The sequence below is a fragment of the Misgurnus anguillicaudatus genome, chromosome 21, assembly GCF_027580225.2.
Source record: "Misgurnus anguillicaudatus chromosome 21, ASM2758022v2, whole genome shotgun sequence".
Lineage (NCBI taxonomy): Eukaryota > Metazoa > Chordata > Actinopteri > Cypriniformes > Cobitidae > Misgurnus > Misgurnus anguillicaudatus.
In genome coordinates, this window is record NC_073357.2 from 44,751,070 (window position 1) to 44,773,125 (window position 22,056).

At 36.2% G+C, this 22,056-nt stretch overlaps 1 protein-coding gene across 6 annotated transcripts in view; it reads right to left on the reverse strand.

Annotated features, from left to right (window-relative positions):
- mtss1lb (MTSS I-BAR domain containing 2b) overlaps window positions 1–22,056 on the reverse strand; it is a 72,118-nt gene that overhangs the window by 14,256 nt on the left and 35,806 nt on the right. For all 6 annotated transcript variants that reach the window (XM_055208595.2, XM_055208613.2, XM_055208588.2 and 3 more), the window contains exons 4-9: window positions 8,931–9,015; window positions 8,070–8,161; window positions 7,098–7,172; window positions 4,782–4,939; window positions 2,271–2,378; window positions 2,101–2,198 (exon numbers count right to left, since the gene is read on the reverse strand). In XM_055208595.2, coding sequence (XP_055064570.2) covers window positions 2,101–2,198; window positions 2,271–2,378; window positions 4,782–4,939; window positions 7,098–7,172; window positions 8,070–8,161; window positions 8,931–9,015 — 616 coding nt within the window. The remainder of the gene's footprint in view (window positions 1–2,100; window positions 2,199–2,270; window positions 2,379–4,781; window positions 4,940–7,097; window positions 7,173–8,069; window positions 8,162–8,930; window positions 9,016–22,056) is intronic.

Genomic DNA, 22,056 nt, shown 5'->3' on the forward strand with positions numbered 1-22,056 from the left:
TCAAAGCCCACATGGGACTGGTTACATAAAACTGACTAAAGTATAATTGTTATATAATTCAAAAGAGTATTCCGGGTTAAAAACAACATATGAATATTAGACAAATGCTGTTGATGGAGTTGAAGCTGTTTTTAACCTGGAATATTTCATTTAGGAGAGCACAGCGCTAAAATATCAGTGAGCCAATTAGATTCCTTATCCAGCCACTCGATTGGTAACAAATTGCTAATGGATAGGAACAACAAAATAAACAAATACATTTAGTCTAGTTGTGTTAATGCTAATCACTACATTTAACTATTGACTTAATCCCGGAGAACCAATGGCTGAACAAAACAAAATATACATTACACCTTGGCTGTTGAAAGCAACATTTTAATGACCACAGTATGTGCTTTGTGACTGTACTGTGGTTTCTGATGTAATCTGGGGGTTACAGATGTGATGTTAACACACGGTGAAGCAGCAGCGGCCATAGTAGACCTCTCTCTTTCTTGCATTCACAATGTTACTTCACAAAATATCAATAGACTGCCACCTTGCGATTTATGATTGCAATAAATAAAGGTACTGTACTTTACAACACAATATGCCTGCTTGGCAGCAAACAGCGACTTTTGTTATTCTAGTAAAATATTGTCAATGTATCAGTGGTGGCCGGTGACTTCTTTTCTCGAGGGCGCACGATGTGAAGCGTCACAACATGTATGATAATTGCCTGCTGTAGACACGTCCAAAGGGTTTATGATAAAAAACATGCTTGTGTTGCCAGATACTCGCATAAACTCATGCGTAATCAAAGTTTAGTGTTAAAGGAATATTCCATTTTCCTAAAAGAAAAATCCAGATAATTTACTCACCACCATGCCACCCAAAATGTTGATGTCTTTCTTTGTTCAGTCGAGAAGAAATTATGTTTTTTGAGGAAAACATTCCAGGATTTTTCTCATTTTAATGGACATTAATAGAGCCCAACATTTTATACTTAACTCAACAGTTTTTTTCAACGGAGTTTCAAAGGTCTATAAACGATCCCAAACGAGGCATAAGGGTCTTGTCTAGCGGAACGATTGTCATTTTTGACAAGAAAAATAAAAAATATGCTCTTTTAAACCACAACTTTTCGTCTAGGTCCGGTCCAGCGCGACCTAACGTAAATGCGTAGTGAGGTCACGTGTTACATATATAAAACGCACATTTGCGGACCGTTGTAAACAATAAACTGACACACAGACATTAATTAGTATCAGTTGACATACAACAACGTCGGAACGGTCCTCTTTCTCAACACTTGTAAACACTGGGACGTAGTTTCGCGTTCGTCCTCTGTGACCTTTTGACGTCATGACGTATTGCGTGGGGTCACGCTGGTGCATCACGACCGGATCTAGACGAGAACCTGTGCTTCAAAAGTGGACATTTGTCATCTTTATTGTCAAAAATGACAATCGCTTCGCCAGACAAGACCCTTATGCCTCGTTTGGGATTGTTCATAGTCCTTTGAAACTCCGTTGAAAAAAACTGTTAAGTGTTGAGTTAAGTATTAAATGTTGGGCTCTATCAAAGTCCATCAAAATGAGAAAAATCCCGAAATGTCCCCCTCAAAAAACACAATCTCCTCTCGACTGAACAAAGAAAGACAATAACATTTTGGATGTCGTGGTGGTGGGTAAATTATCTGGATTTTTCTTTTAGGAAAATGGAATAAACCTTTAAGGGAGTGTCTTGCGTGTATTTTGTGAACGTGAGCGGCTCTTTTATCATAAATGGTTTTGAACGGGTGTGCAGCAGGCACCCATTCTGACAAAACACGTGATGCACATTCACATAATGCAACAAACACACACCTTGAAAACACAAGCAACACCCATGACACACCGCACACATACCCTGTATTTGCGCCCCTCGGAAGAGCAGTCACCAGCCGCCACTGCAATGTATCAAATTGAATTGAATAAAAGCCAAACACAGATTATACAACACAAGCCAAAATAAAACATTTAATAAAAAATATTAATTTGATAAGCATGCCGAAATATAACACCATCAGCTTATAAAGCCTCTTCCCCAATTCTCTGTTTTCCTCTCTCATTCTCTCACCTGCACATGCTGCTTTTCCTAGAGCCAGAGCTACTGGGAGAGGAGGGGGGAGTCTGGTAGGACCAAGAGTAATCAGACCCCTTAAGATCTTTTATTACCTAACAAAGACACAGTGTTAGCTTTAGTCTCAGTTTGTTGTGTGCATGCATGTGATGTGTGTGTCTATGTACCTGCTCACTGGCTGGAGGCAGTTTGTGAGGATCAGAGGTTAAAACAGTGAGGTCATCAATAATAGCCTGGAGGTGAGTGATTTCTCCCAACATGGCAATCTCTCCATTCTAACACAAAAAAAAACATCCCACAGACTCCATCACATCACATTATTTTAATATCAGCTATGTCATGTTAAAGAGTAACTAAACCCCTGGTCAGAGCCTGACTCCATCCACTGGCAATATTTGAAAAATGCAAGAAAAGTGGGCAGACCCCAACAGAGATAGAGGGGATGAACTGATCTCGTACCAAGGGTGTGGTGAGCTTGAACCTGCTTACGTAAGATCGTACCACTTACATCACGTGGTACCGCAACATCCAACACGAAAAATTCAACTGCAGTAGCCACCGTTCAACCTGAAGAGGGCAGCACTCAGACGTTTTACCCCATATATTGTAGCATTGAAAAACACTTTATATCCAAATGTCAAAAAAGTTACTCAAATCAATGAACAGCACTAATAAATCCCATTCTTACAGATCATTAACTAAAAAAAGTTGGTTTGGGGTTTAGTTACTCTTTAATTTAAACCAATATTGCCTACTTAGTATACCGGTGTCTGGGCGATATTGACCAAAATTCATATCTTGGTAATTTCTGGATGGATGTTGATATACAATAAATGGAAAAGTGGAATACATGTATGGAGGGTATGCATTGACGTCACTTTTCCACGTGAACTCGCCCTGTTGAGTGGCAAATGTTCAACAAAATGGCTGGTTTTCATAGCGGCTGCTGCAAAAATGTTAGTAAAACTGACTATTATCAGCTTAAATTCAATTTAGTTGGACTTGATAGGAGAGGTGGACAATACTTACTTACATTTATTACATTTTCCAAGCATCTGTGCTTTATTAGGGTGTTTGTATTGGGTAAAATTTTACTTCACTACATTCTAAAGCATATAATCATAATGTGTATTCTTTAATATTGCATATTACCAATTATTTAATACCTAATTACAAAAAAATGTGTACTTTCACTTGAGTAAAAGTATGTTAATGTTCTTAAATATTAAAAGTAAAACAAAAATTTGTATTTATGAAATGTAATAGAGTAAAAATTATGATAATATGCTTTGGGATCTATGTTTTCCAAAGAAAAACACGGATGAAATACAAATACTTGAAAAATACTTTTAAGTAGAAAGTAAAACCTCTGCTTGATAGTGACCCTAGCAACTTGTCAACCCACCTGTGGTCTGTGGATATTGGCATGAACAATCTATTTACTTCTCCTTTCTGTGTTTTTTGGCAGTCTGTAAAACGATAGCTCCGAATTCTTGTTAAATCTGTTAGTACAGTCTATCGCACAACAGCTTTTTACCATTTAGACGTGATTTTCCCGTGTTTTCGCTGATTTCACACTGTACACAAATTCTGCCGCTCTGTCTTTTGCCACTTAGTGGGCGTAACCGCAGTCACTTTCGCCGAAGGTGACGTCACGTGCATACGTATCCTCTATTCATGCAAATCAAAGCCTCGTGTGAAATGTCACAATCACTTTTATTAAAACATGAGGAAAATAAACTTTATAGACAGGATTTCCATCCTGTTTGTAAATACTGGGGAGTCAGCTGACACTGGCTTAACTTAGCACCCTCTTCTATACGTTACATTATTACTACGCTCGCTAGTACAGATTAAAGGGACACTTCACCCATTTGCATTAAGCTTTGTATAGTTAGAACCCCAGTCATGCTTTTGAATGGTCGTGCATAATTTCCTCAGTTTCCGCTGAGACAGGAGAAATACAGATTTCAGTGTTGCACTTCCTTCTTTCAATGATGTAAAAATCATCATTTTGCATCATTGAAAGAAGGAAGTCCAATATCTTTGTTGTGGGGGTGAGACTACAAACACCCCTTTTCTCGGTCAAATAGGCACAAAATTCTAAATGTGTGTTACATTTCACTACAAATTTGATGCACTTTCAATAAAGATTTATGTTACTACGGGTGAAATGCTCCTTTAATCTTAGCCGCTGTATTCTGCTGCTTACGTTGTCCATCGATTTTTCTGTGTTTTCTCCTGCATCTATTAATGTTAAACTGCTTTGAAACAATTAAACAATTGTGAAAAGCGCTATATAAATAAAACTGAATTAAAAATATACAGCTGCACAACATGCAGAGTGAACAGCAAAGGTAGCAAACAAATGGCCTGCATTTATGGAAAGTATTAAGTATAAAGACTGTAAGCATCACAGGTGCAAGGACCTCACAAAGCGTGCAAATTGTTAATATTACGTGTGTGTGTGTGCTTAGCTTTTGAGTGGTACTGAATGTTTAATAAAAAATATATAATATTTTAGTAGCCTGTGGTTATCATTCACTGTCTGCCTCATCAGGGATCATTCATTTTTTTACTCATACATTATCCTGTGTAATGCTCTTTTCATCAAAGTTTACTATACGCAGTTAAAATGTATATGTGCTCTCAAATAAGAAGAGAGGTGGGCTTTATACCACGACAGGCTGCAGAAAGCTGATGAAGGTACAGAAGCGTCCTCTCTCCTCCACTAGGGCACGTCTCACTGCCTGCTTCTCCGTCTCCTCCATCAACAGGTACATGTCATTTACGTCCTGCATCGCACTGTCCAACTGAGGCTGCAGATCTCCCCGACCTGACGGGGGCGACAGAGAGCACAACAGAAAAGAGGAAAGGGGAGGAAAAGAGGAGCAGGTATGAAACCATGTGGGTGAAGAACAGACAGAATGATAAAATGGCCAGAATTAATCAAATTATGTGATGAGAAAGAGAAAGAGAGAAAGAGAGAGAGAGAGAGAGAGAGAGAGAGAGAGAGAGAGATGGAAAATCAAAGAAAAAAACATGGCACAAGTCAATCATTAGCATTTGGAAAATGATGATGATCATTCTGTCCTCCATCTACCAACAATATGGATACAACACAGAACATAATGAACATAATGAACTACTCCGTCTAGCATCTACACAACAGATGACGACAGATGCCTTTGAACTCAGCGGTAAAATCTCTTCTACTCTTAATGAAATGTCCCAGAAGAAGTTAATGGTAAGGGGTTAACTCATGCAGACTAGATTGTTGGAGATGGTTGTTTTCCGAAGTAGAAGCGTTTGCAGGAACACAGGCAGCATGCATGCTGGAACAGAATAAGCAAAATTATGCAAACTGAAGAGTTGAGACAGGCTTTAAAACTGAAATTAAATCTGTATGCTGTCAAGCCAAAATGTCATGTGGAGGTTGAATGTTATGGTACAGAACTGTCTGGAGATGTGTTTGAGGGGCCGTGTTACTGTACAGCGAGTTGGGACCTGGTTAAAGAATCATGCAGAGAAACAATGAGAAGAATCTAAGTGAGCCACAGCTTTTCGTGGAAAAACATACTTACCCTGTAGCTCTAGAGAGGGAAAGAGTAAAGAGAGTAAAGACGAGAGAGAGAGAGACAGCCAAAGAGAGAGAGGGGGGGAAGCAAAGCACTGTGTTAGGGTTAGTATTAGGAAGCAATTCAGCTCATTTCATGGCCAAATTGTTTCAGGAAAGTCAAAGCCAAAACATCAGAGCATCCAAATCAAACCCCCTAAAAACAAAACAAAACCCCCAGGAGCAAAAATCTTAGTCTTGAAACTCTAATGGTCTTATAGAAAATGGGGTAGCTCACTTTTACACTTTTTTTTATAATTTACCCTACAGTTAAAATTGTATCATCATTTAATAACGTGTTTTGAAAACCAGAATGACTGCCATCAACACAAAAGGAGTTATTTATGTGGCAAAACTAGTGAATAATCTCTTCAGGAGACTTATATGAAACTACACTTAAGACGTTTGGCCATGGTGCTACTTGTCCTTTTTGGAGACTGACAGCCTTTAGTCCCCATCCACTTTCATGACATTGAATTGACATGATATGTTCCACCGATGCATGAAAATCATACACTGAAAAAAAATGATTCATTCAATTTACTCAATTCCCTAAGGTAAGTGGTCGCAATCAACCCATTTAAGCTACATTTAAACAAAAAAAAACAAAAAAAAACTTTTGATTAGATTAAATGTAGCTTAAACAAACTGATCGCAACCACCCACCCCAAAAAATCTAGCAAATTGAATGAATCATTTTTCCAGTGTATATTTGCTAAACTATGACACCAAATAAAATCTTACAGGATTATCTTTTTTGAATGATCTATCACTTTAACACAATAAAAAGTACGCTTTTCATTTAACGGTTGAGTCTTCCTAGTAACACAGAGAATTGTCATCCTATCTTCAAGAGCAAAAACCATTGGTTGCTGGGATGAGAACAGAAACCGCTTAGCAAATGAAATGAGGGATGCATGTCTGCTTTTTAGCCAGCAGAGGGAGTCACTTCCATTGCAGATAATGTTTATACTCTCATATAAACGGATCAGTAATCAGATACAACTAGTACATTGATAACTCACTCATTTTACTGTCTATGCTGTTATAAAACACATCGATTACTTCAAGGACCGTACATCTTCGAAGACAGGTGTCACTGAATACTGCATATTTGACACTGATGTCAACCATACAACAGGTTGTTTAAAGCCTAATAAAATGGTCAGCTTTGACCTTGAAAAAATGTCCTTGACATTCTCACAACCTCTCTGCTTTGTAATAGTGTGATGTAATGTAATAGTGATTCATCAGGTTTACCCACAGCCGTGCAGTATGTTGTCCATTGTCAATAAATAACTGTTGTGCTTGAGTTTCTTGAGCAGTCTATGGTATATGTGTGGAAGTATATGTACTGTTTCTGAGTGTAAATGTTTACCTTTCCTGGCTTTCTTCTGTAATTTCATTGTGTCTGAAGATTTCTTCTTTATTTCATGACGAGAACGTTTGTATTCTGCCAACATAGAAAAAAAATGTACAATCTAAACAATGTTGGGTAATTTTAACCCATGATCGGGTCAAATATGATCAAACCAAACAGTTGGGTTATAAATAATCCTATATTCTGGGTTGTTATTACCCAACCATAGGTTGAAACAACCCAGCATTTGGGTTGAATGATGGGCAAAGATTAATCGCGATTAATCGCATACAAAATAAAAGTGATTTTTGCATAATATTTGTGTGCGTACTGTGTGTAATTATTATGTATATTTAACCACACACACATACATATATTTTTTTATCCTTTATTTTACCAGGAATAATCCCATTGGATAAAAAAATCTCTTCAACCAGGGAGTCCTGGCCAAAATGGCAGCACACAGAGTTTCACACAAAAAAATATATCAAGACAAACAATACAAAAAAGTCCTGTCCAGCACTCAGAACTAAAATTCTTAATAATGAAATATATAAATGTTAAGTAAAACAAGAACATATTCATATATGTTATAACTAAGTAATATACACAATATATTCATTTCAGAATTTTTTATTTATATTTAATTGTATATTTAAATTTATATTTAAGATTTTACTTATCATATAGAATATATACAAATATAAATAAATATATATATACAAATGTAAATGTTTCTTAAATACATATATGAATGTGTGTGTATTTATATATACATAATAATTCAATAATTACACAAAGCACACACTCATATATTATGCAAAAAATCACTTTTATTTTGTATGCGATTAATCTTTGCCCAGCACTAGTTCCATTATAACTGTTGGATTTGTCCATATTTAACCCAATCATGGATTGAAATAACATATTTTAAGTGTAATGACACTATATGATATTTTGCATATTGAAATAGACAAACTGCTTAATCACCTTTGGCATGATCCTTGTCCAGTTGATTGGCTGTTTTTTTCCAGTCTTCAATGCGGTCCTGTAGAGGAGTTATTAGGCTCTCCATCAAAGCACTGAAAAGAGAGAGAGAGAGAGAGAGAGAGAGAGAGAGAGACTATGAGTTGACTATGACTGTGTGTGTTTATGTTTATTCTCATGTCACGCTACATATTGCAGAGCTTGTGTTCATTCACCAGGACCACAAACACATGATTTTACAATTTGAAAACAAAATCATTGTGTTTATGGTCCTGCTGAACAGCCGTATATATACACAGATATGTTGTATCTGCTGCAACATGATCTCACAAAGTTCCGTGGGATAGTCATTTTTCCGTGGCATTCTCACGGATCTCCGCATTTTTCCGTGGCCCTGCCACGGACTGTCTTTTTCCGTGGCATTCTCACGGATTGGTTACTCAACTGCTTTTTCCTATTTTCAAACCATTTTTGCTTCGGTTTAGGGTTAGATTTGGTGTTTGCGTTAGTATGTCACTTTAACTATTGGTTTATACTATTTTTTCTGATTTATTCTTTTATATTTTCTAAACTTTAAACAATTGTTGCCTGGCGTTGGGGTTAGAGTTGGGTTTGGGTAGGGATGTCATTTCATGTAAATCTAACCCTAAACCGAAGCGAAAATGGTAAGAAAATAGGACAAAACAGTTGAGTAACCAATCCGTGAGAATGCCACGGAAAAATGCAGAGATCCGTGAGAATGCCACGGAAAAATAAGCACAAAATTCCGTGACTATGCCACGGAAATTCGTGAGATCAGGTTGATCTGCTATGACTATGACACTATGACACAAAAAATGGATGACCTGAGATATATTATCATACTTAGTAAAATAGCGAAGTTTCGCCTCGATGCTACGATGCCTCATACACATCCGGGTCAGTGCTGATCCAATATCCCTCGTGGCACCTATAGGACACATAATCGACATATAAACACTATTAAACATTTACATTTGTAAGAAATAATACACAGTAACAACAAAGGCTGTAGCGGTCCTTCAAATACAGTATGTATCAATGACACAGAGTACTCTATATGCACAAGTCAAACTCTGGACATGAGGCAGTTATGTTTAAAGCACTACTTAATGTGTGAGTCTAACCTTTAGCCACAGTATAAATTAGGTTATTTTTAGTAGCGGGTGAACATTTGGAAAATCCTGACCTCATTATTTATAAAAGCCAGTCTGCTTTCTTCCAAAGAAGGGGGTCTGGAAAACGATAATTTTCCTGAAGTGTTTACATGTCAAACTAAACTGTTAAACAGAGAAGTCAGACCAGCACCCTTTAAAGTTAAACTGTACCATGATTTTCAGTCTAAGACACAAAGCTCCTAAAAAAAGCTGTCAGAACTATGAAAACAAGCATAATAAACACAACCTCAAAACATACCACAATTGTAAAAGTAAGCATTTTATGGAGGTGCCCGCACATCCAGCTTTTTCTCTGGGTAAAACCATACATTCCAACATAAAATCTGGACCTAAACTGACCTCAGATCTCCCAACACCAGACGACACAATGACATTTAGACAGATTATAGTAGTTCGGTAATCTAGGTTTCATAGGGTTAATCTAGACAATGCCAACACCATATAGTCACCCACTCTGACCCCCAAATTCTGCCCTGTGCCCAAAAAGGCAATCTGTCTCCTGGACACTGTGTTAGTGTGTGAGGCCTAAAAAAAAATTTTGTTTGGTTCCGGTTTCCGACCGACCCTGCCAATTTATGTGCGACCCAAATTTATTTTATGAGCTTGGGGAAGAAATAATACACATTAAATAAATACACAAATAAAAAAATTTTGAGGCGAACTATAATTTACCTTTTAGTACAGCACCGTTTTTGTAAAGCACGCGTCCTCCAGCAACAAACGAAGCAGCTACACAGTCGTTAACACAATAGTTCACAGATCGTTGTCGCCACTTACAAAAGCACTGGTAAAGTGGTAATTTTTGGTGTGCATTCGAGATGCTGTTCGTGCACAGCAACGTGATCTTTTGCCCCGCCGAAAGTTGTAAATTACAGACAAAAAAAGACGAGCTGAACAACGATATGCAAGTGGGCTTTTCTCTTCCAGAGAGCACAAACCAAGGCTCATTTTTGCTGGCAGTAAGTGAATTATAATATTTGAATTTATGGTATTATGACCAGGGCTTGACATTAACACCGCCAAACGAGGGTAAGATTTCGGCCGTAAGGCGGGTCTGTTTTCTTAAAAGTTATCCGAAATGATAAACAATACGCAATGCGACACTGGGAAACTACAACTTCCATGAGCATTCTGCACTCAGAGCAGCGCACAGAGATCTGTTGAGAGACGCGCACGCGATCAGCGGGGCGTTGCGGACCAAAGCGTCACCTTCCAGAGAGCGCGCGAGAGCTGATGGATTTGCGAATGCACAAGAGGACGCAGTCTGAGCGCATACACACTTCGGGAAAGATAAAACAATTGCATGGAAGTGATTGATTAGATATAAATTGCGTGCAAACTCTCAGTGCAAGAGCGAAGAGAAATTCAGCGCATCTGAATGCACACGAAATCAAAAGAAACCCGCCATCGAGAGGTTCGCGCATCATTTTAATGTAACAATAATGCCCTCCCGACATTTGTCATTAAAAGTCTTAAATCACTTTTATCAGAAACCATTTAGCTTATAAAATACATCTGCATGACAGTAAAATTAATGTACATATCTTGACAGTATTTACTGCTGTTGTTAATAAATATTTAAAGTGGTTATCGATGGGTTTTGTGTTTATCTTTTCAGTTTAGAATTAGTGTTTCTTCTACACCCCTGTTCTACTTTTAATATATTCATTCAAAGTTAATCTATTTATGCCTTAATTAATAGCATGTTTTTCATGCATCTTATATGATCTATACTGATATACCAGCTATATACCAGCTAAATGTTGTCTTAATTCGGGTAGTCAGACTGCATTTGAAATTCAGTCTGCATCTAATTTAGCAAGTAAATTTGCTCGAATTAAAGTAATTTTAGGATGCCAAAGTCAAATTTAATCATATACAATTTAACTTTGGCTAGTACCTTTGAAAAACAACTAGCCACTTTGGCTGGTGAGCAAAAAAGTTAATGTCAAGCCCTGATTATGCTACAAAGAGTTCCACTTTTATACTTTAGCCACAGGCTCACGTAAGATATTTTTCATATCATACAGACAGATTCAACACCGGCCTCCACATATTGCGTTTCGGTATTTATTTATTTTTTTACTTTAAAACACGCAGTGTATTCGTTCAGCTGCATTTACTGCTCTCTCTCTCTCTCTCTCTCTCTCTCTCTCTCTCTCTCTCACACACACACACACACACACACAATTAAAAAGAGATAATCCGTGGAGATCCGTGGCTCTGCGCTGCGTGAGACAAACACGCAATATGGCCAAAGTCACCTCAAATATATCCGCTATTCAATTTAAATATTTAACAATTTCCTAGATGAACACAAAACATGGCCTACACTTATTTACTACAACTGTTAACAAATGTTTGAGCAAAGTGACATCTAATACAATTTGATCAGTTCTGGGCAAAGATTAATTGCGATTAATCGCAACAAAATAAAAGAGACTTTTTGCATAAATATATGTTCACATTTAAATGTTTCTTTAATACATACATGAATTTGTGTGTATTTATATATACATAATAATTACACACAACACACTCATATATTATGCCTAAAATCACTTTTATTTAGTATGCGATTAATCGCGATTAATCTTTACCCAACACTACTCTTTATACTGAGACCACTTTGAATACATTTACATTTATGTATTTGACAGAAACTCTTATTCAAAGCAACTTCAAGCTATACATTTATTTTTATATGTAAACTCATGAAATTCCTCAGCTGAGACACAAACATGAGATCATTAAAAGGTAAAAATAAAATATTAAAGTATAAAATAAAGAGGGCTTAGAACAAAAAAAGTGACATCATCTTTTTAGGAACATACAAATGAAAAGCATTGACATTACTGACTCCTGTGGATATATTACCCATAATGCAATAGCGGTGTTCACTTGACTGACATTTTCAGCATGGCTGCTCTCACTTTGGGTTAAACATGCATGCATGCATGCAGACAAACGCACACACATGTATTGCATGCAGAAGAGCTCAGAGAAGCACACATGCAAATGAACACCGAGAGTCTGAAGTACGCATGAGAGAAGCTCCATTCATAATGAACGCATTCCTCCTCATGCCTCCTGTTCTACCCAGCAACCATTCATTATTCCACAAACACCCAACACACTCACAGCGGAGTGAGGCGACACATGCTTGACAGTGTCTAATGTCAAAGCGCCTTAACACCTTAAAACTGTGAGTGAAAATTTTCGAAAAACTGTCACGAGAAAAGACAACTAGAAAACGTGTAAATAGAGATAAAGCGTGAGTGTTCTTCACATTTTTATTGCTTTTAAATTAGATGTCTCTTAGCCTGTGCCTGTGTCTGCCTGCAGTGGCATTTCAAGTTTTTCTTGGTTATTACTTTCTTTAAAAACCAAACAAACAAAATCCGGTGACTCCTAACATCTAGGTTACATTCATTTTTCTTTATATGCATGCACCAGTGCATCTTCAATACATTCAATGCATTATTAATATATTGATAACTATCAATATTTGTATGTAAACTTTGTCTCTGCACATCTGAGCACAGTATGATACTGCTGGAGCCTATTTGAGATATTGAAGAGATCTAATTTGTGATTTTGAAATACTTCAATGAAATGTCCAGTTTAGTGTGTACTGTTGTTACTGCAGTGATCTGTACTGAGTGGCAGTATTCAAACAGTGCTGTCGCCTCCATCTGTTACAGCAGCCTGTGTTTACTGTTGCCCCCTTACTGCCACGATAGCCCCCACATATTGATTTTTCTCATGACATTTGGTCACCACAAGCATGACTATATAAGGCAACCAAAAAACAATGAGGTAAAACACAGAGCACAAGATGACAATACATTTAAAATGTGTCCCTCATACTTTACAAAGGCATCATTAATACATGAATATATCAAGCAGATCAATTTAATGCAACATACAGACAAAAGCATCCAGCCTTGTAAACTTGTGTGATTATATTCTGTCTCTAAGACAAAAATGGATGATCTGTCCATTGGGAAATCCTTTTGTGGCATCAAAACTTAATTGAATAAAGTAGCAAGATAAACATGGACATTTACTTGGCCAGCAACGAGACGAAAGACATGCAAAGCATTTATGCAGGACAGACAGAGAGAGAAAGGGAGAGAAAGTGAGTAAGAGAAAGGCAGATCTATAATGTTGACTGGCAAGATATTGACGGAAGTGTAGGAAATAGCTAGCACAAGGGTATCATTAACCCTTAATCTGTGTTGCTAGAGTGTTTTATTACACAGAAGAAAATTTGATAATGGCAGTGAAAACATCTTAATGAAAACCATACAATATGAGTAGCACAAATATCAAAAAGGACCAATTAAAAATGAGACAAGAAATGTTTACTCTTCTGCTAATGTTCAATTAATGTTCATTTACTGATGGGCTGTTTTTTACTGGCTAGTTTGTAAGTGTCCAGCCCCTTTGCTGTTTCCAGGGCAACAGATGGTGGATGAGACATGTGGAGCAGTGAAGGTCTCAGGACGGACAGTACACTGAGTGGTGCAAAAATCAATCAGTCTGTGCCGAATGTCAGGACAGTAGTTGCTGTGCCAGTGCACTGCGCTAGCCTCCACTAATTCAACTATTGGTATACTGCCTTGACTTAAATGATTTTTACCATCAGGTCTGAAGGATCATCTCAATAAAGGCTTCTTTAGATTCTCTGTGCCAACTAAAATAAATAATGTATTGCATGCTTATTAAAGTAAATGTATAAATGTTTTAAATATATGATTATTGATTTAGTAGGGGAAACTCGGGTTAGACCAAGAGGCAAATCAAATTAGCGGTAAATGGAAAAAATCTAACCAATGTTGAATGAAACAAAAATTTGTTAAAAAAAGTTTTTTCTCAGCTTTACAGAACAAAGCCATGGCAGAAATGGTAATCATACATTAGGTACATTATACAATCATTGTACCATATGATGATACTGTAATACCACAGGATTGTACCAGTAAATTTGTAAAGGCCTAAATGAAAAATAGAAAAGATACTTTTGCAGTGTTTTTAATGTTGGATAATGTTCATTATATTTTATACTGATTCATTTTGAGTTTTTTTTTTTCAGTTTTTGCATACACTGGCATGAACAATAGTTTTTAAGATCAATCTATAGGAAGATTATTAAATACTGTACAAATTATTGTCAGTTCATGACACGTAATGCATTAACCAATGCAAAAAAAAAACTTTTTACTATTGTATAGTATACCACTGATCTATATAAATGACTGGATTGCGCATGACGTCACAATTGTTAAGCCACCGCGCCGCCATATTGGTATGCCTAAACATTATATTAAATGTATAAAAGTTTTGAGATTTTAATGATAAAACACCCTGTTTATTATTACAACGCAAACATCATAAGCATGTACATAGTTATTTATTTGAAGTTGTATATTTGACACGTATTTTGAAACAGTTAAGATAACGTTTTAAAACGTGGTTAAACTAACATTTAATCCAGCAATATAAAAGCAACACCCAAATTCGATGCCACTGTGCTTATATGTTTAAGAATATACGTGTTTATCATAGACTGTAAAAAAAGATGGATGACGCGACATCGTCTCATTCCATTGTATTGAATTCAAGCTAAAAATGTCCGACCCTGGTTGCCGCCATGTTACGTAAAAACGTCAGTTTGGAGCCAAGGCATATGTGCAGAAGGAATCTTCCATGGAGCCAGAGGCGGAGCTGCGGTATCAAACGTCCGCCCAAACACTCGCACGCCCAATTCAGCCACGTCAATCATAACGACATGCCCCGTTTCTATAGCATCAAATTACTAGCTAAAACAAAACTTATCACAAAAATGAATAATTGAACATATATCAGCGTGATAACAACTCCCTTAAAGAACCAAAACCATCTTTTGGGAAATCTCTTATCCTGTCCGATTTTAACATAAACATTGCAAATAACATCAGAAGTAACAATTAATTTATGTACACATATCCTGAAATATAATCTTGTGTGACTGATACGCTGTAAATCTGTGAATTTAAAACATGATTTTGAATGTAAGTCAATGACAACCTCTACCGGTTGGGCATAGCAAGATGGCCGCTCAAACTCTGCGATGGCTTCATCTCTCGCTGTTACGTTAAGCGTTCTATGCGCAATCCAGTTATTTATATAGATCAGTGAGTGTTACCAAAATCTTTACAAAATCTAAAATATTCCTCCACTGTCTGGACCCACCCTTATTTTCTCCTCTCAGATGTTTCTCCTCATTTTAATCTCCACATTGCTCTGCTCAACCCCACACTTCCCTTTCAGTTTCTTAGCGGTAATTCAGAGATCCCTTTTATCAGCGTCACCAGAGCTGATGATGTGTGGCACATGTTCCCTCATGACTCTCTGTTGAGCTGCTCAACATGAAAATGTGTTAGTGAAGCTTCAGCCTGCAGGGCCTCAAACCCCCACCCAGACCAGCCTCTGTCTCTGCAGAACGTTCTGCCTCAAACCTGCATTCATTTAACACAAACCAAGCCTTATTTCACCAGACCTCAATAATCTACCATTTAGTATTATCCAGTATAATGTATAGCTGTGTTAGCCATTGGTTTACATTACAGATCACCTGTAAAGGAATCTAAATCATTAAGCCCTCAAATTGAACATAAACATATTTTTGATTAGGTTGCCTGGATTATGCCAAAACTGTAAGACATGTTCCTGTATGAATATCTGGTGCTTGAATGGTAAACCAGCTACTAACCCAGTCTTAGAGCTAACACTGACCCTAAATCTAAGCATGCGATCTAATTGGTTGATCCAAAACAGTAATTAGGTGTACTATGCATAAAATACTGTATACTGTATATACTATATACAGTATACAGTATTTTATGCAAAGACATAGTAGTAGTGTCCATCTTTCAGACCCTATGATTTGCTGTTTTCTCAGTTGAAGAAGACATACAGTGTAGAAAAGTTTCCAAGCGCTTTCCTAAACCACAAGGATCATGTCAGATTAAGCCTCGCCCATCTCAACCCCCAGTTAAACTACATCTTTCTTGAGATCTTCGTCATGAACATATACAAAATGTGCACATCCATAGACACGTACAATATAGACACAGCTGACAGAACAAGTCAACAGTCACTGTCACCCTTAAAATAATTCAGTGATTTTATTTATAAAAAAAATAGTTTTTTATAATATCTACATCATTAACCTCTAAAAGTTTCAGCAAGGTTAATGGTGACATCATTTCCACGTTCTCTCTCTCTCATACTCAAGTGTTTCCTTTCCTCTGCTCCTACGGCTTTTGCCCTTCTTGCTCCTACTTTGCCATAGCAACAGAAGATATGAAATCCGCTGAAAGATTTGTTCCCGCCCCTTTTCTCCTCACTGCACCATTCAGATAATGCTCACACAAATTCGCACAAACAGACATGAGACTGCAATGTTTCACAACTGCTCTGTAGGTAATATCAACACAAAATCTGTATGTGCTTTCCAATGGACCGTGCATTGTTTCTGTAAATCTATAAGAGGAACCGAAATACAAGCAAGCTACAGTTTCACTAGTAAGACAGTATTACAGCACACAGACTGCACATCAAATAACCAATAAAATTGACAGTATGATGCAGCAATTCCTATTATGCTATAAAATATAAAACTAATGTGGTTCTGTGTGGGCTTCACACACTGAGCAATGAACCGAAGACATATGACAGACCCTTCACACACTTTACTTTTGTCTGCAAATGTATAGGAAAAAATAAGTTTTTAATGCTAGCGCCTAGCGCCATAAATACCTTGTGTTTTTAACCTTCATTTTAACGGCAGTTTAAGTCCATGCAAATTGTTATTTACAGGCAATTAAGGATTAGAGATTATGAGGAAATGGCTCCCTAGACTCACACTGTGGTTACTTGTGTACGTATGTGTGTGTCTGTGTGTGTAAACCCCCGAAGTAGAGTAAACCACAAAACATGGCATAGTTCCCAGGACACATTATATTCACATGCATCAGACATTAGTGGCCATTAAGAGTGTCCTGTTTAAATACTACTTATGAAGAGCTCATACTGTATGCAAACGCCCGCTAAACCTCACCTCTGTCAAAAATAAGATAATGATATTGACCGAATGCTCTGGGGATGTATTATACAGTATGTTCATCAAATACTTTCACTTAAATGAGCTTAAACCTAGCTTCAGGCCATTCAGAAATAGCATTTCATTGGCACTGGCAGAATGCGTTAAATGCCACAACTATTTTTCAGCAAAGTCCTCTAAGTGAAAAAGTAACTGGATTAATGTCAAGCTGCAAAAGTTTTTTACCCGGTTACAGAAGGTTTACTAAGTATATGATATATAAATATAATTTCTTTTATCCTTTCACCTCTATTTAGAAAGGACTGGAAAGAGTAACTGGAAACTCTTTTAGTAGTCAGATTTGTTAAATATTAATGAAATAACTTGACATTTGTGAAAATAAGGCATTTCAATTACTGACTAATAACCTTTTTTGTCATTTAAGTGAAATTACTTAATCTTAAAATAATGCCACAGTACAAATCATCCCACAAATCCGAGTGTATGGAGTCTAAATTTTATAAACAAACTTTATATCAAAGCCAATCATGAACCTTTTTTTTTACACCACAACTGGAGAACATTTTCATCCTTAGACAGCACTGCCAAAATCAAAGAGGACAAGCCATTCATCTAACCAATAGGGCTGGGTATTGGCAAGGGCCTCCCGATACGATACGCATCACGATTCATGGGTCATGAATCATGATACAATACGTATCACGATACAATACAATGCTACATGTTGTGATACATTGCAATACTTTTTCTTTTTTATATAAAAAATGTACAAAAAATAGAGCTAAACACCTGCAGCTCTTTGAAAGCTGCAAGTGTTTTTAAATTTTCTGCCATTTTCTCACTCCCGCTAACGTCTGAGACATTGGCCGAATGGCTGTATATGGCAGACAACTGGACAGTGACAACTACAGCAGTGGCAGAGGAGGTCGTTTGACGCACACAGAGGAATTTGATGGTTTTTAAAATATCGATAGTAGAGATCGAAATATTGATACACTATCGATACGAACAAAAAGCTGAGATAAATGCATTTTTGTAAATTAATTTTGTTATAGATGAGATTCAGAACAATTATCAAAACATACATGCAGTTTAAAATGAATTAAATTCGTTTTTGCTTCAGCATTTTATAAATTGGGTAAGATAAGATTTAGTGGATAATAGCGGAATTATAGATTACCGTTAAGACAGACCAGGAAAGCGTCATTGGCAGGGAAATGTTAGCAGTAGCATTAGCTAAGTGTAGTTTTTGAACCGCTTTAAACTGGTAATCTACTTGTTGTTTATTTTATCAGAAATAAACTACTCTAAAATGCCTTTGTTGTTATTGATTCTTTGTGGAGTTTACCAGAAGTTATGTTTGTTCCATGAAAGCCATTTGTGTGGTTAGAGAGACTTGATTGTAATGTAGAGGTTGTTGGTTTGATTCCCACATAGTTGGCAGGAAATGATTGAAGTGTTTGGGTGTTGCAGTAATAGTTGCCCAGTATTTGTGTTCATGACTTGCAGTGGATGGGCAAAATGTGAGACAATCATATCTTTCCCTTTTTCTTTTATTGGTCACTTGGTGTTTTATCATAATAATCTGGGGAAAATCCGGCGAAATAACAGTATTTGGCTGCAGAAATTTTAAGGAAAAAATCTGTAAAATTATTTATTTTGTTTTTAGAATTTAGAAATTTTACTTTGATTTTGCGTTTTTTTTTTTTTTTTGGAAACCGCTTCTGTCAGTCATTTTTCGTTTTTTTTATGAAATAATTTTTTACAGTGCAGCAAGAAATTCATTATACGATTTGAAATGTAGCTCATCTACACTGTAAAAAGTCATTCTGCAGGCTTGTAGATTTTATGAAATTTAATATGTAAACTTTATTTAATAAAATTAATTTCATGTAGTTTGTCATTTTTTGTGTGTTCAAATTCTTTAAAAATGACTGGAATAAAAACAACTTATTGTTTTTGTGAAGGATTTAGCTATTCTTATTGTGTATCTGCGCATGTAGCGAATACTGAATAAATCCAACGTAATATTAATCAGCAGTTTTAAATCAAAAACCATTCCGGGTTGTATTGCAGGTCGTGAGCGCTGAGCAGACGGATTTAGGAAATATTTCTGTTATTGTGCCAAAATTCAAAGTTTTGAAAGCATTTCAGTCGAGAATGTATGTTTTTTAAACAAGAATCTGCAGTAGGTTAATAAAGATATCGCCTATTTAAACATTTCCTTCGAGTTTTGTGGCGATGGGAGCTCCAGATAATCAGCGGGCGCTCCGCGCGTAAATATACCGGTCAACGGCGCCTCACCTCGGCCAGTGTCGCTGAAAATCTCAGCTGGCTGTGACGTCAATGTAGTGTTTAAACTGTGGATAAAATTCATTTCGGGTAAATTTAACGGGCAATCTTTAGTCTTAAAAGTCTATAAGCAGGGTTTCTTTGTATAATTTGTTTGTAATTTGTAAATATTAATTACAATAAGGATTAATATGAACTGGGTTTGGACTTAACTTCAGCTTTAGGACCCAGGAGGTCGCATATCTAGGATGCATTCGTCGATTCGCATGCTGCGATTGGTGGTCCAGATGCAACTCTTTTTGAGTGACAGAAAAACTGACCAATCATACTGTTCCTCTGAATGGGTGGGTTCTCTTATCACTAACTCTCATAGATATGTATTATGTATGTATCTATTATGACAAATTCTGCTCGCTCGCTCGCTCGGTTCGTGTTTTAAAGATAAATGTGACTTTACTGCGGTCTTTTTCGGTTTATTTAGTTTTGTGTTAACTATATTCACAAAGTATTCGAATAAATTGGTAATGTAAAACTATTCTTCGCTGTAAATTAATTGTGTGCTCAATTGCGACGCCCTGTGTTGAATTTTCCCGCGAGTACAGTATCATTACTGAGGGGAAATATAACATTATTCATTTAATTCCACAAAAGGTGAGTCAGATATTAAATGTATAAGTTGTCTTTTTAAAATGTTTAAGCTTTCTACACAATGTAAATTGAACATTCACTATTATTATTATTAATTTCGCGACCTATTATCTAAATTGTGTGTTCATGAAGGCCTGTGACGTACTGCAGCTTCCTGCAGGCAACGTGAAACATTGCTGAGGGAGAACTTTATTCACAACAAAAGGTGAGGAATATTATTAAATAAATATATTGTACATATTATATTGTGTATATAGTGTATGTGTGTGTATATACACATGTGAGTAACTTGGTTAACAAATAAATATGGGACTGTCGTGTGACAGAAAAAAATGTAGGGAAAAGATTTGCCCTAATTATAAATATAGATTATATATCTTTTCAAACATTTTTTGATATTATTTGTAATTCCAATGAGAATTTTTTTTTATCAGTTTTCAATATTATTGCACATTTCAAACATACCTAATAAGCCACAAACTCAGATGAACTCCATTGCACATATCTTCCAGTTTTCTTTAAAACATTTTAATATACAAGTTTAATGTGTGGATTATTTCAATATTCAAGCTGTATACATTTATAAAGGTTTTAAGACATATTTGCTGTTTAATGTTGCAGGATAAAGATGAAGAGGAGGGACTTGAGCAGCTTGTGATGGCTGTAATTGTAAAGAATGGATCTTCTAGGAGTGGAAGCTCAAAGGATGCTGGAATTATTATTGAGGCCTTAAAGGTGTTCACGGGGCATGCTTTATCCTCATTGGATCTATGCATTGGATCTCCAGTATCCCAGGCATCTTTTCAGGTGTTTCAGAAACTTTTCTTGGAGCTGGATTCTTCAAAGTTTATGAACTGATTACAGTACAGTAAGTCTAAACTGCTGTCTGATTTTCTGGGTGTGAATCAATGTAACAGAACACAAACATGGAACCTTTCGTCGGGAAATGTGTACGGTTTTCTTTAAAGACTGTAAAATACTTTTTGAAGTTTACACTGTTACAAATACATCATTAAAATGAGATGCTTTCCTGTTCTTTTTACTGCAATAAAATAAGAATTGATTAATCTTTGTCTGTCATTCTGAAATCAGATATAATACTCATTACTAATAAAAATATTAATGGATGATGTTAAATTAAAATAGTATAATTGAATAGAATTTATTTTATAGTGCTAGGTCTTTGTCCTGTATACCCAATATTTTGTTTAAATTTAAATTAATTTCTAATTGCAAATTGCAGATTACCATTTTTGAATGGGTTACTATTAAGGAGTTTATGGAGTGATTCTAACACAATTTTTATTTGTTGAATTTAATTAATGATATTGCTTGTAATCTGTTGCCACACTTTTATTGAGTAGATATGGCATAATATTTTTTATTGTATAGTGCTAGATCTTTGTCTAGTATACACAATATTTTTGTTTAAATTTTAATAAAAATTTTAATTGCAAATTGCAGTTTGGCTTTTTGAATATGTAAATTTTAAGGAGTTTATAGAGTAAATCTAAATCAATTTTGATTTGTTAAATGTAATTAATGATATTGCTTGTAATCTGTTGCCACAATTTTATTGAGTAGATGGGGCATGTTATTTTTTACAGTGTAGTCGGAATTCCAGGTCAGATCTATCGATTTCATAACGAGGCATAAATATTATCTTTATATCACTATATCTTTAACAAAGTGCAAGATTCACAAGTGTACTGGATTAGGCAGCAGCAGTACCGTTGTACACAAT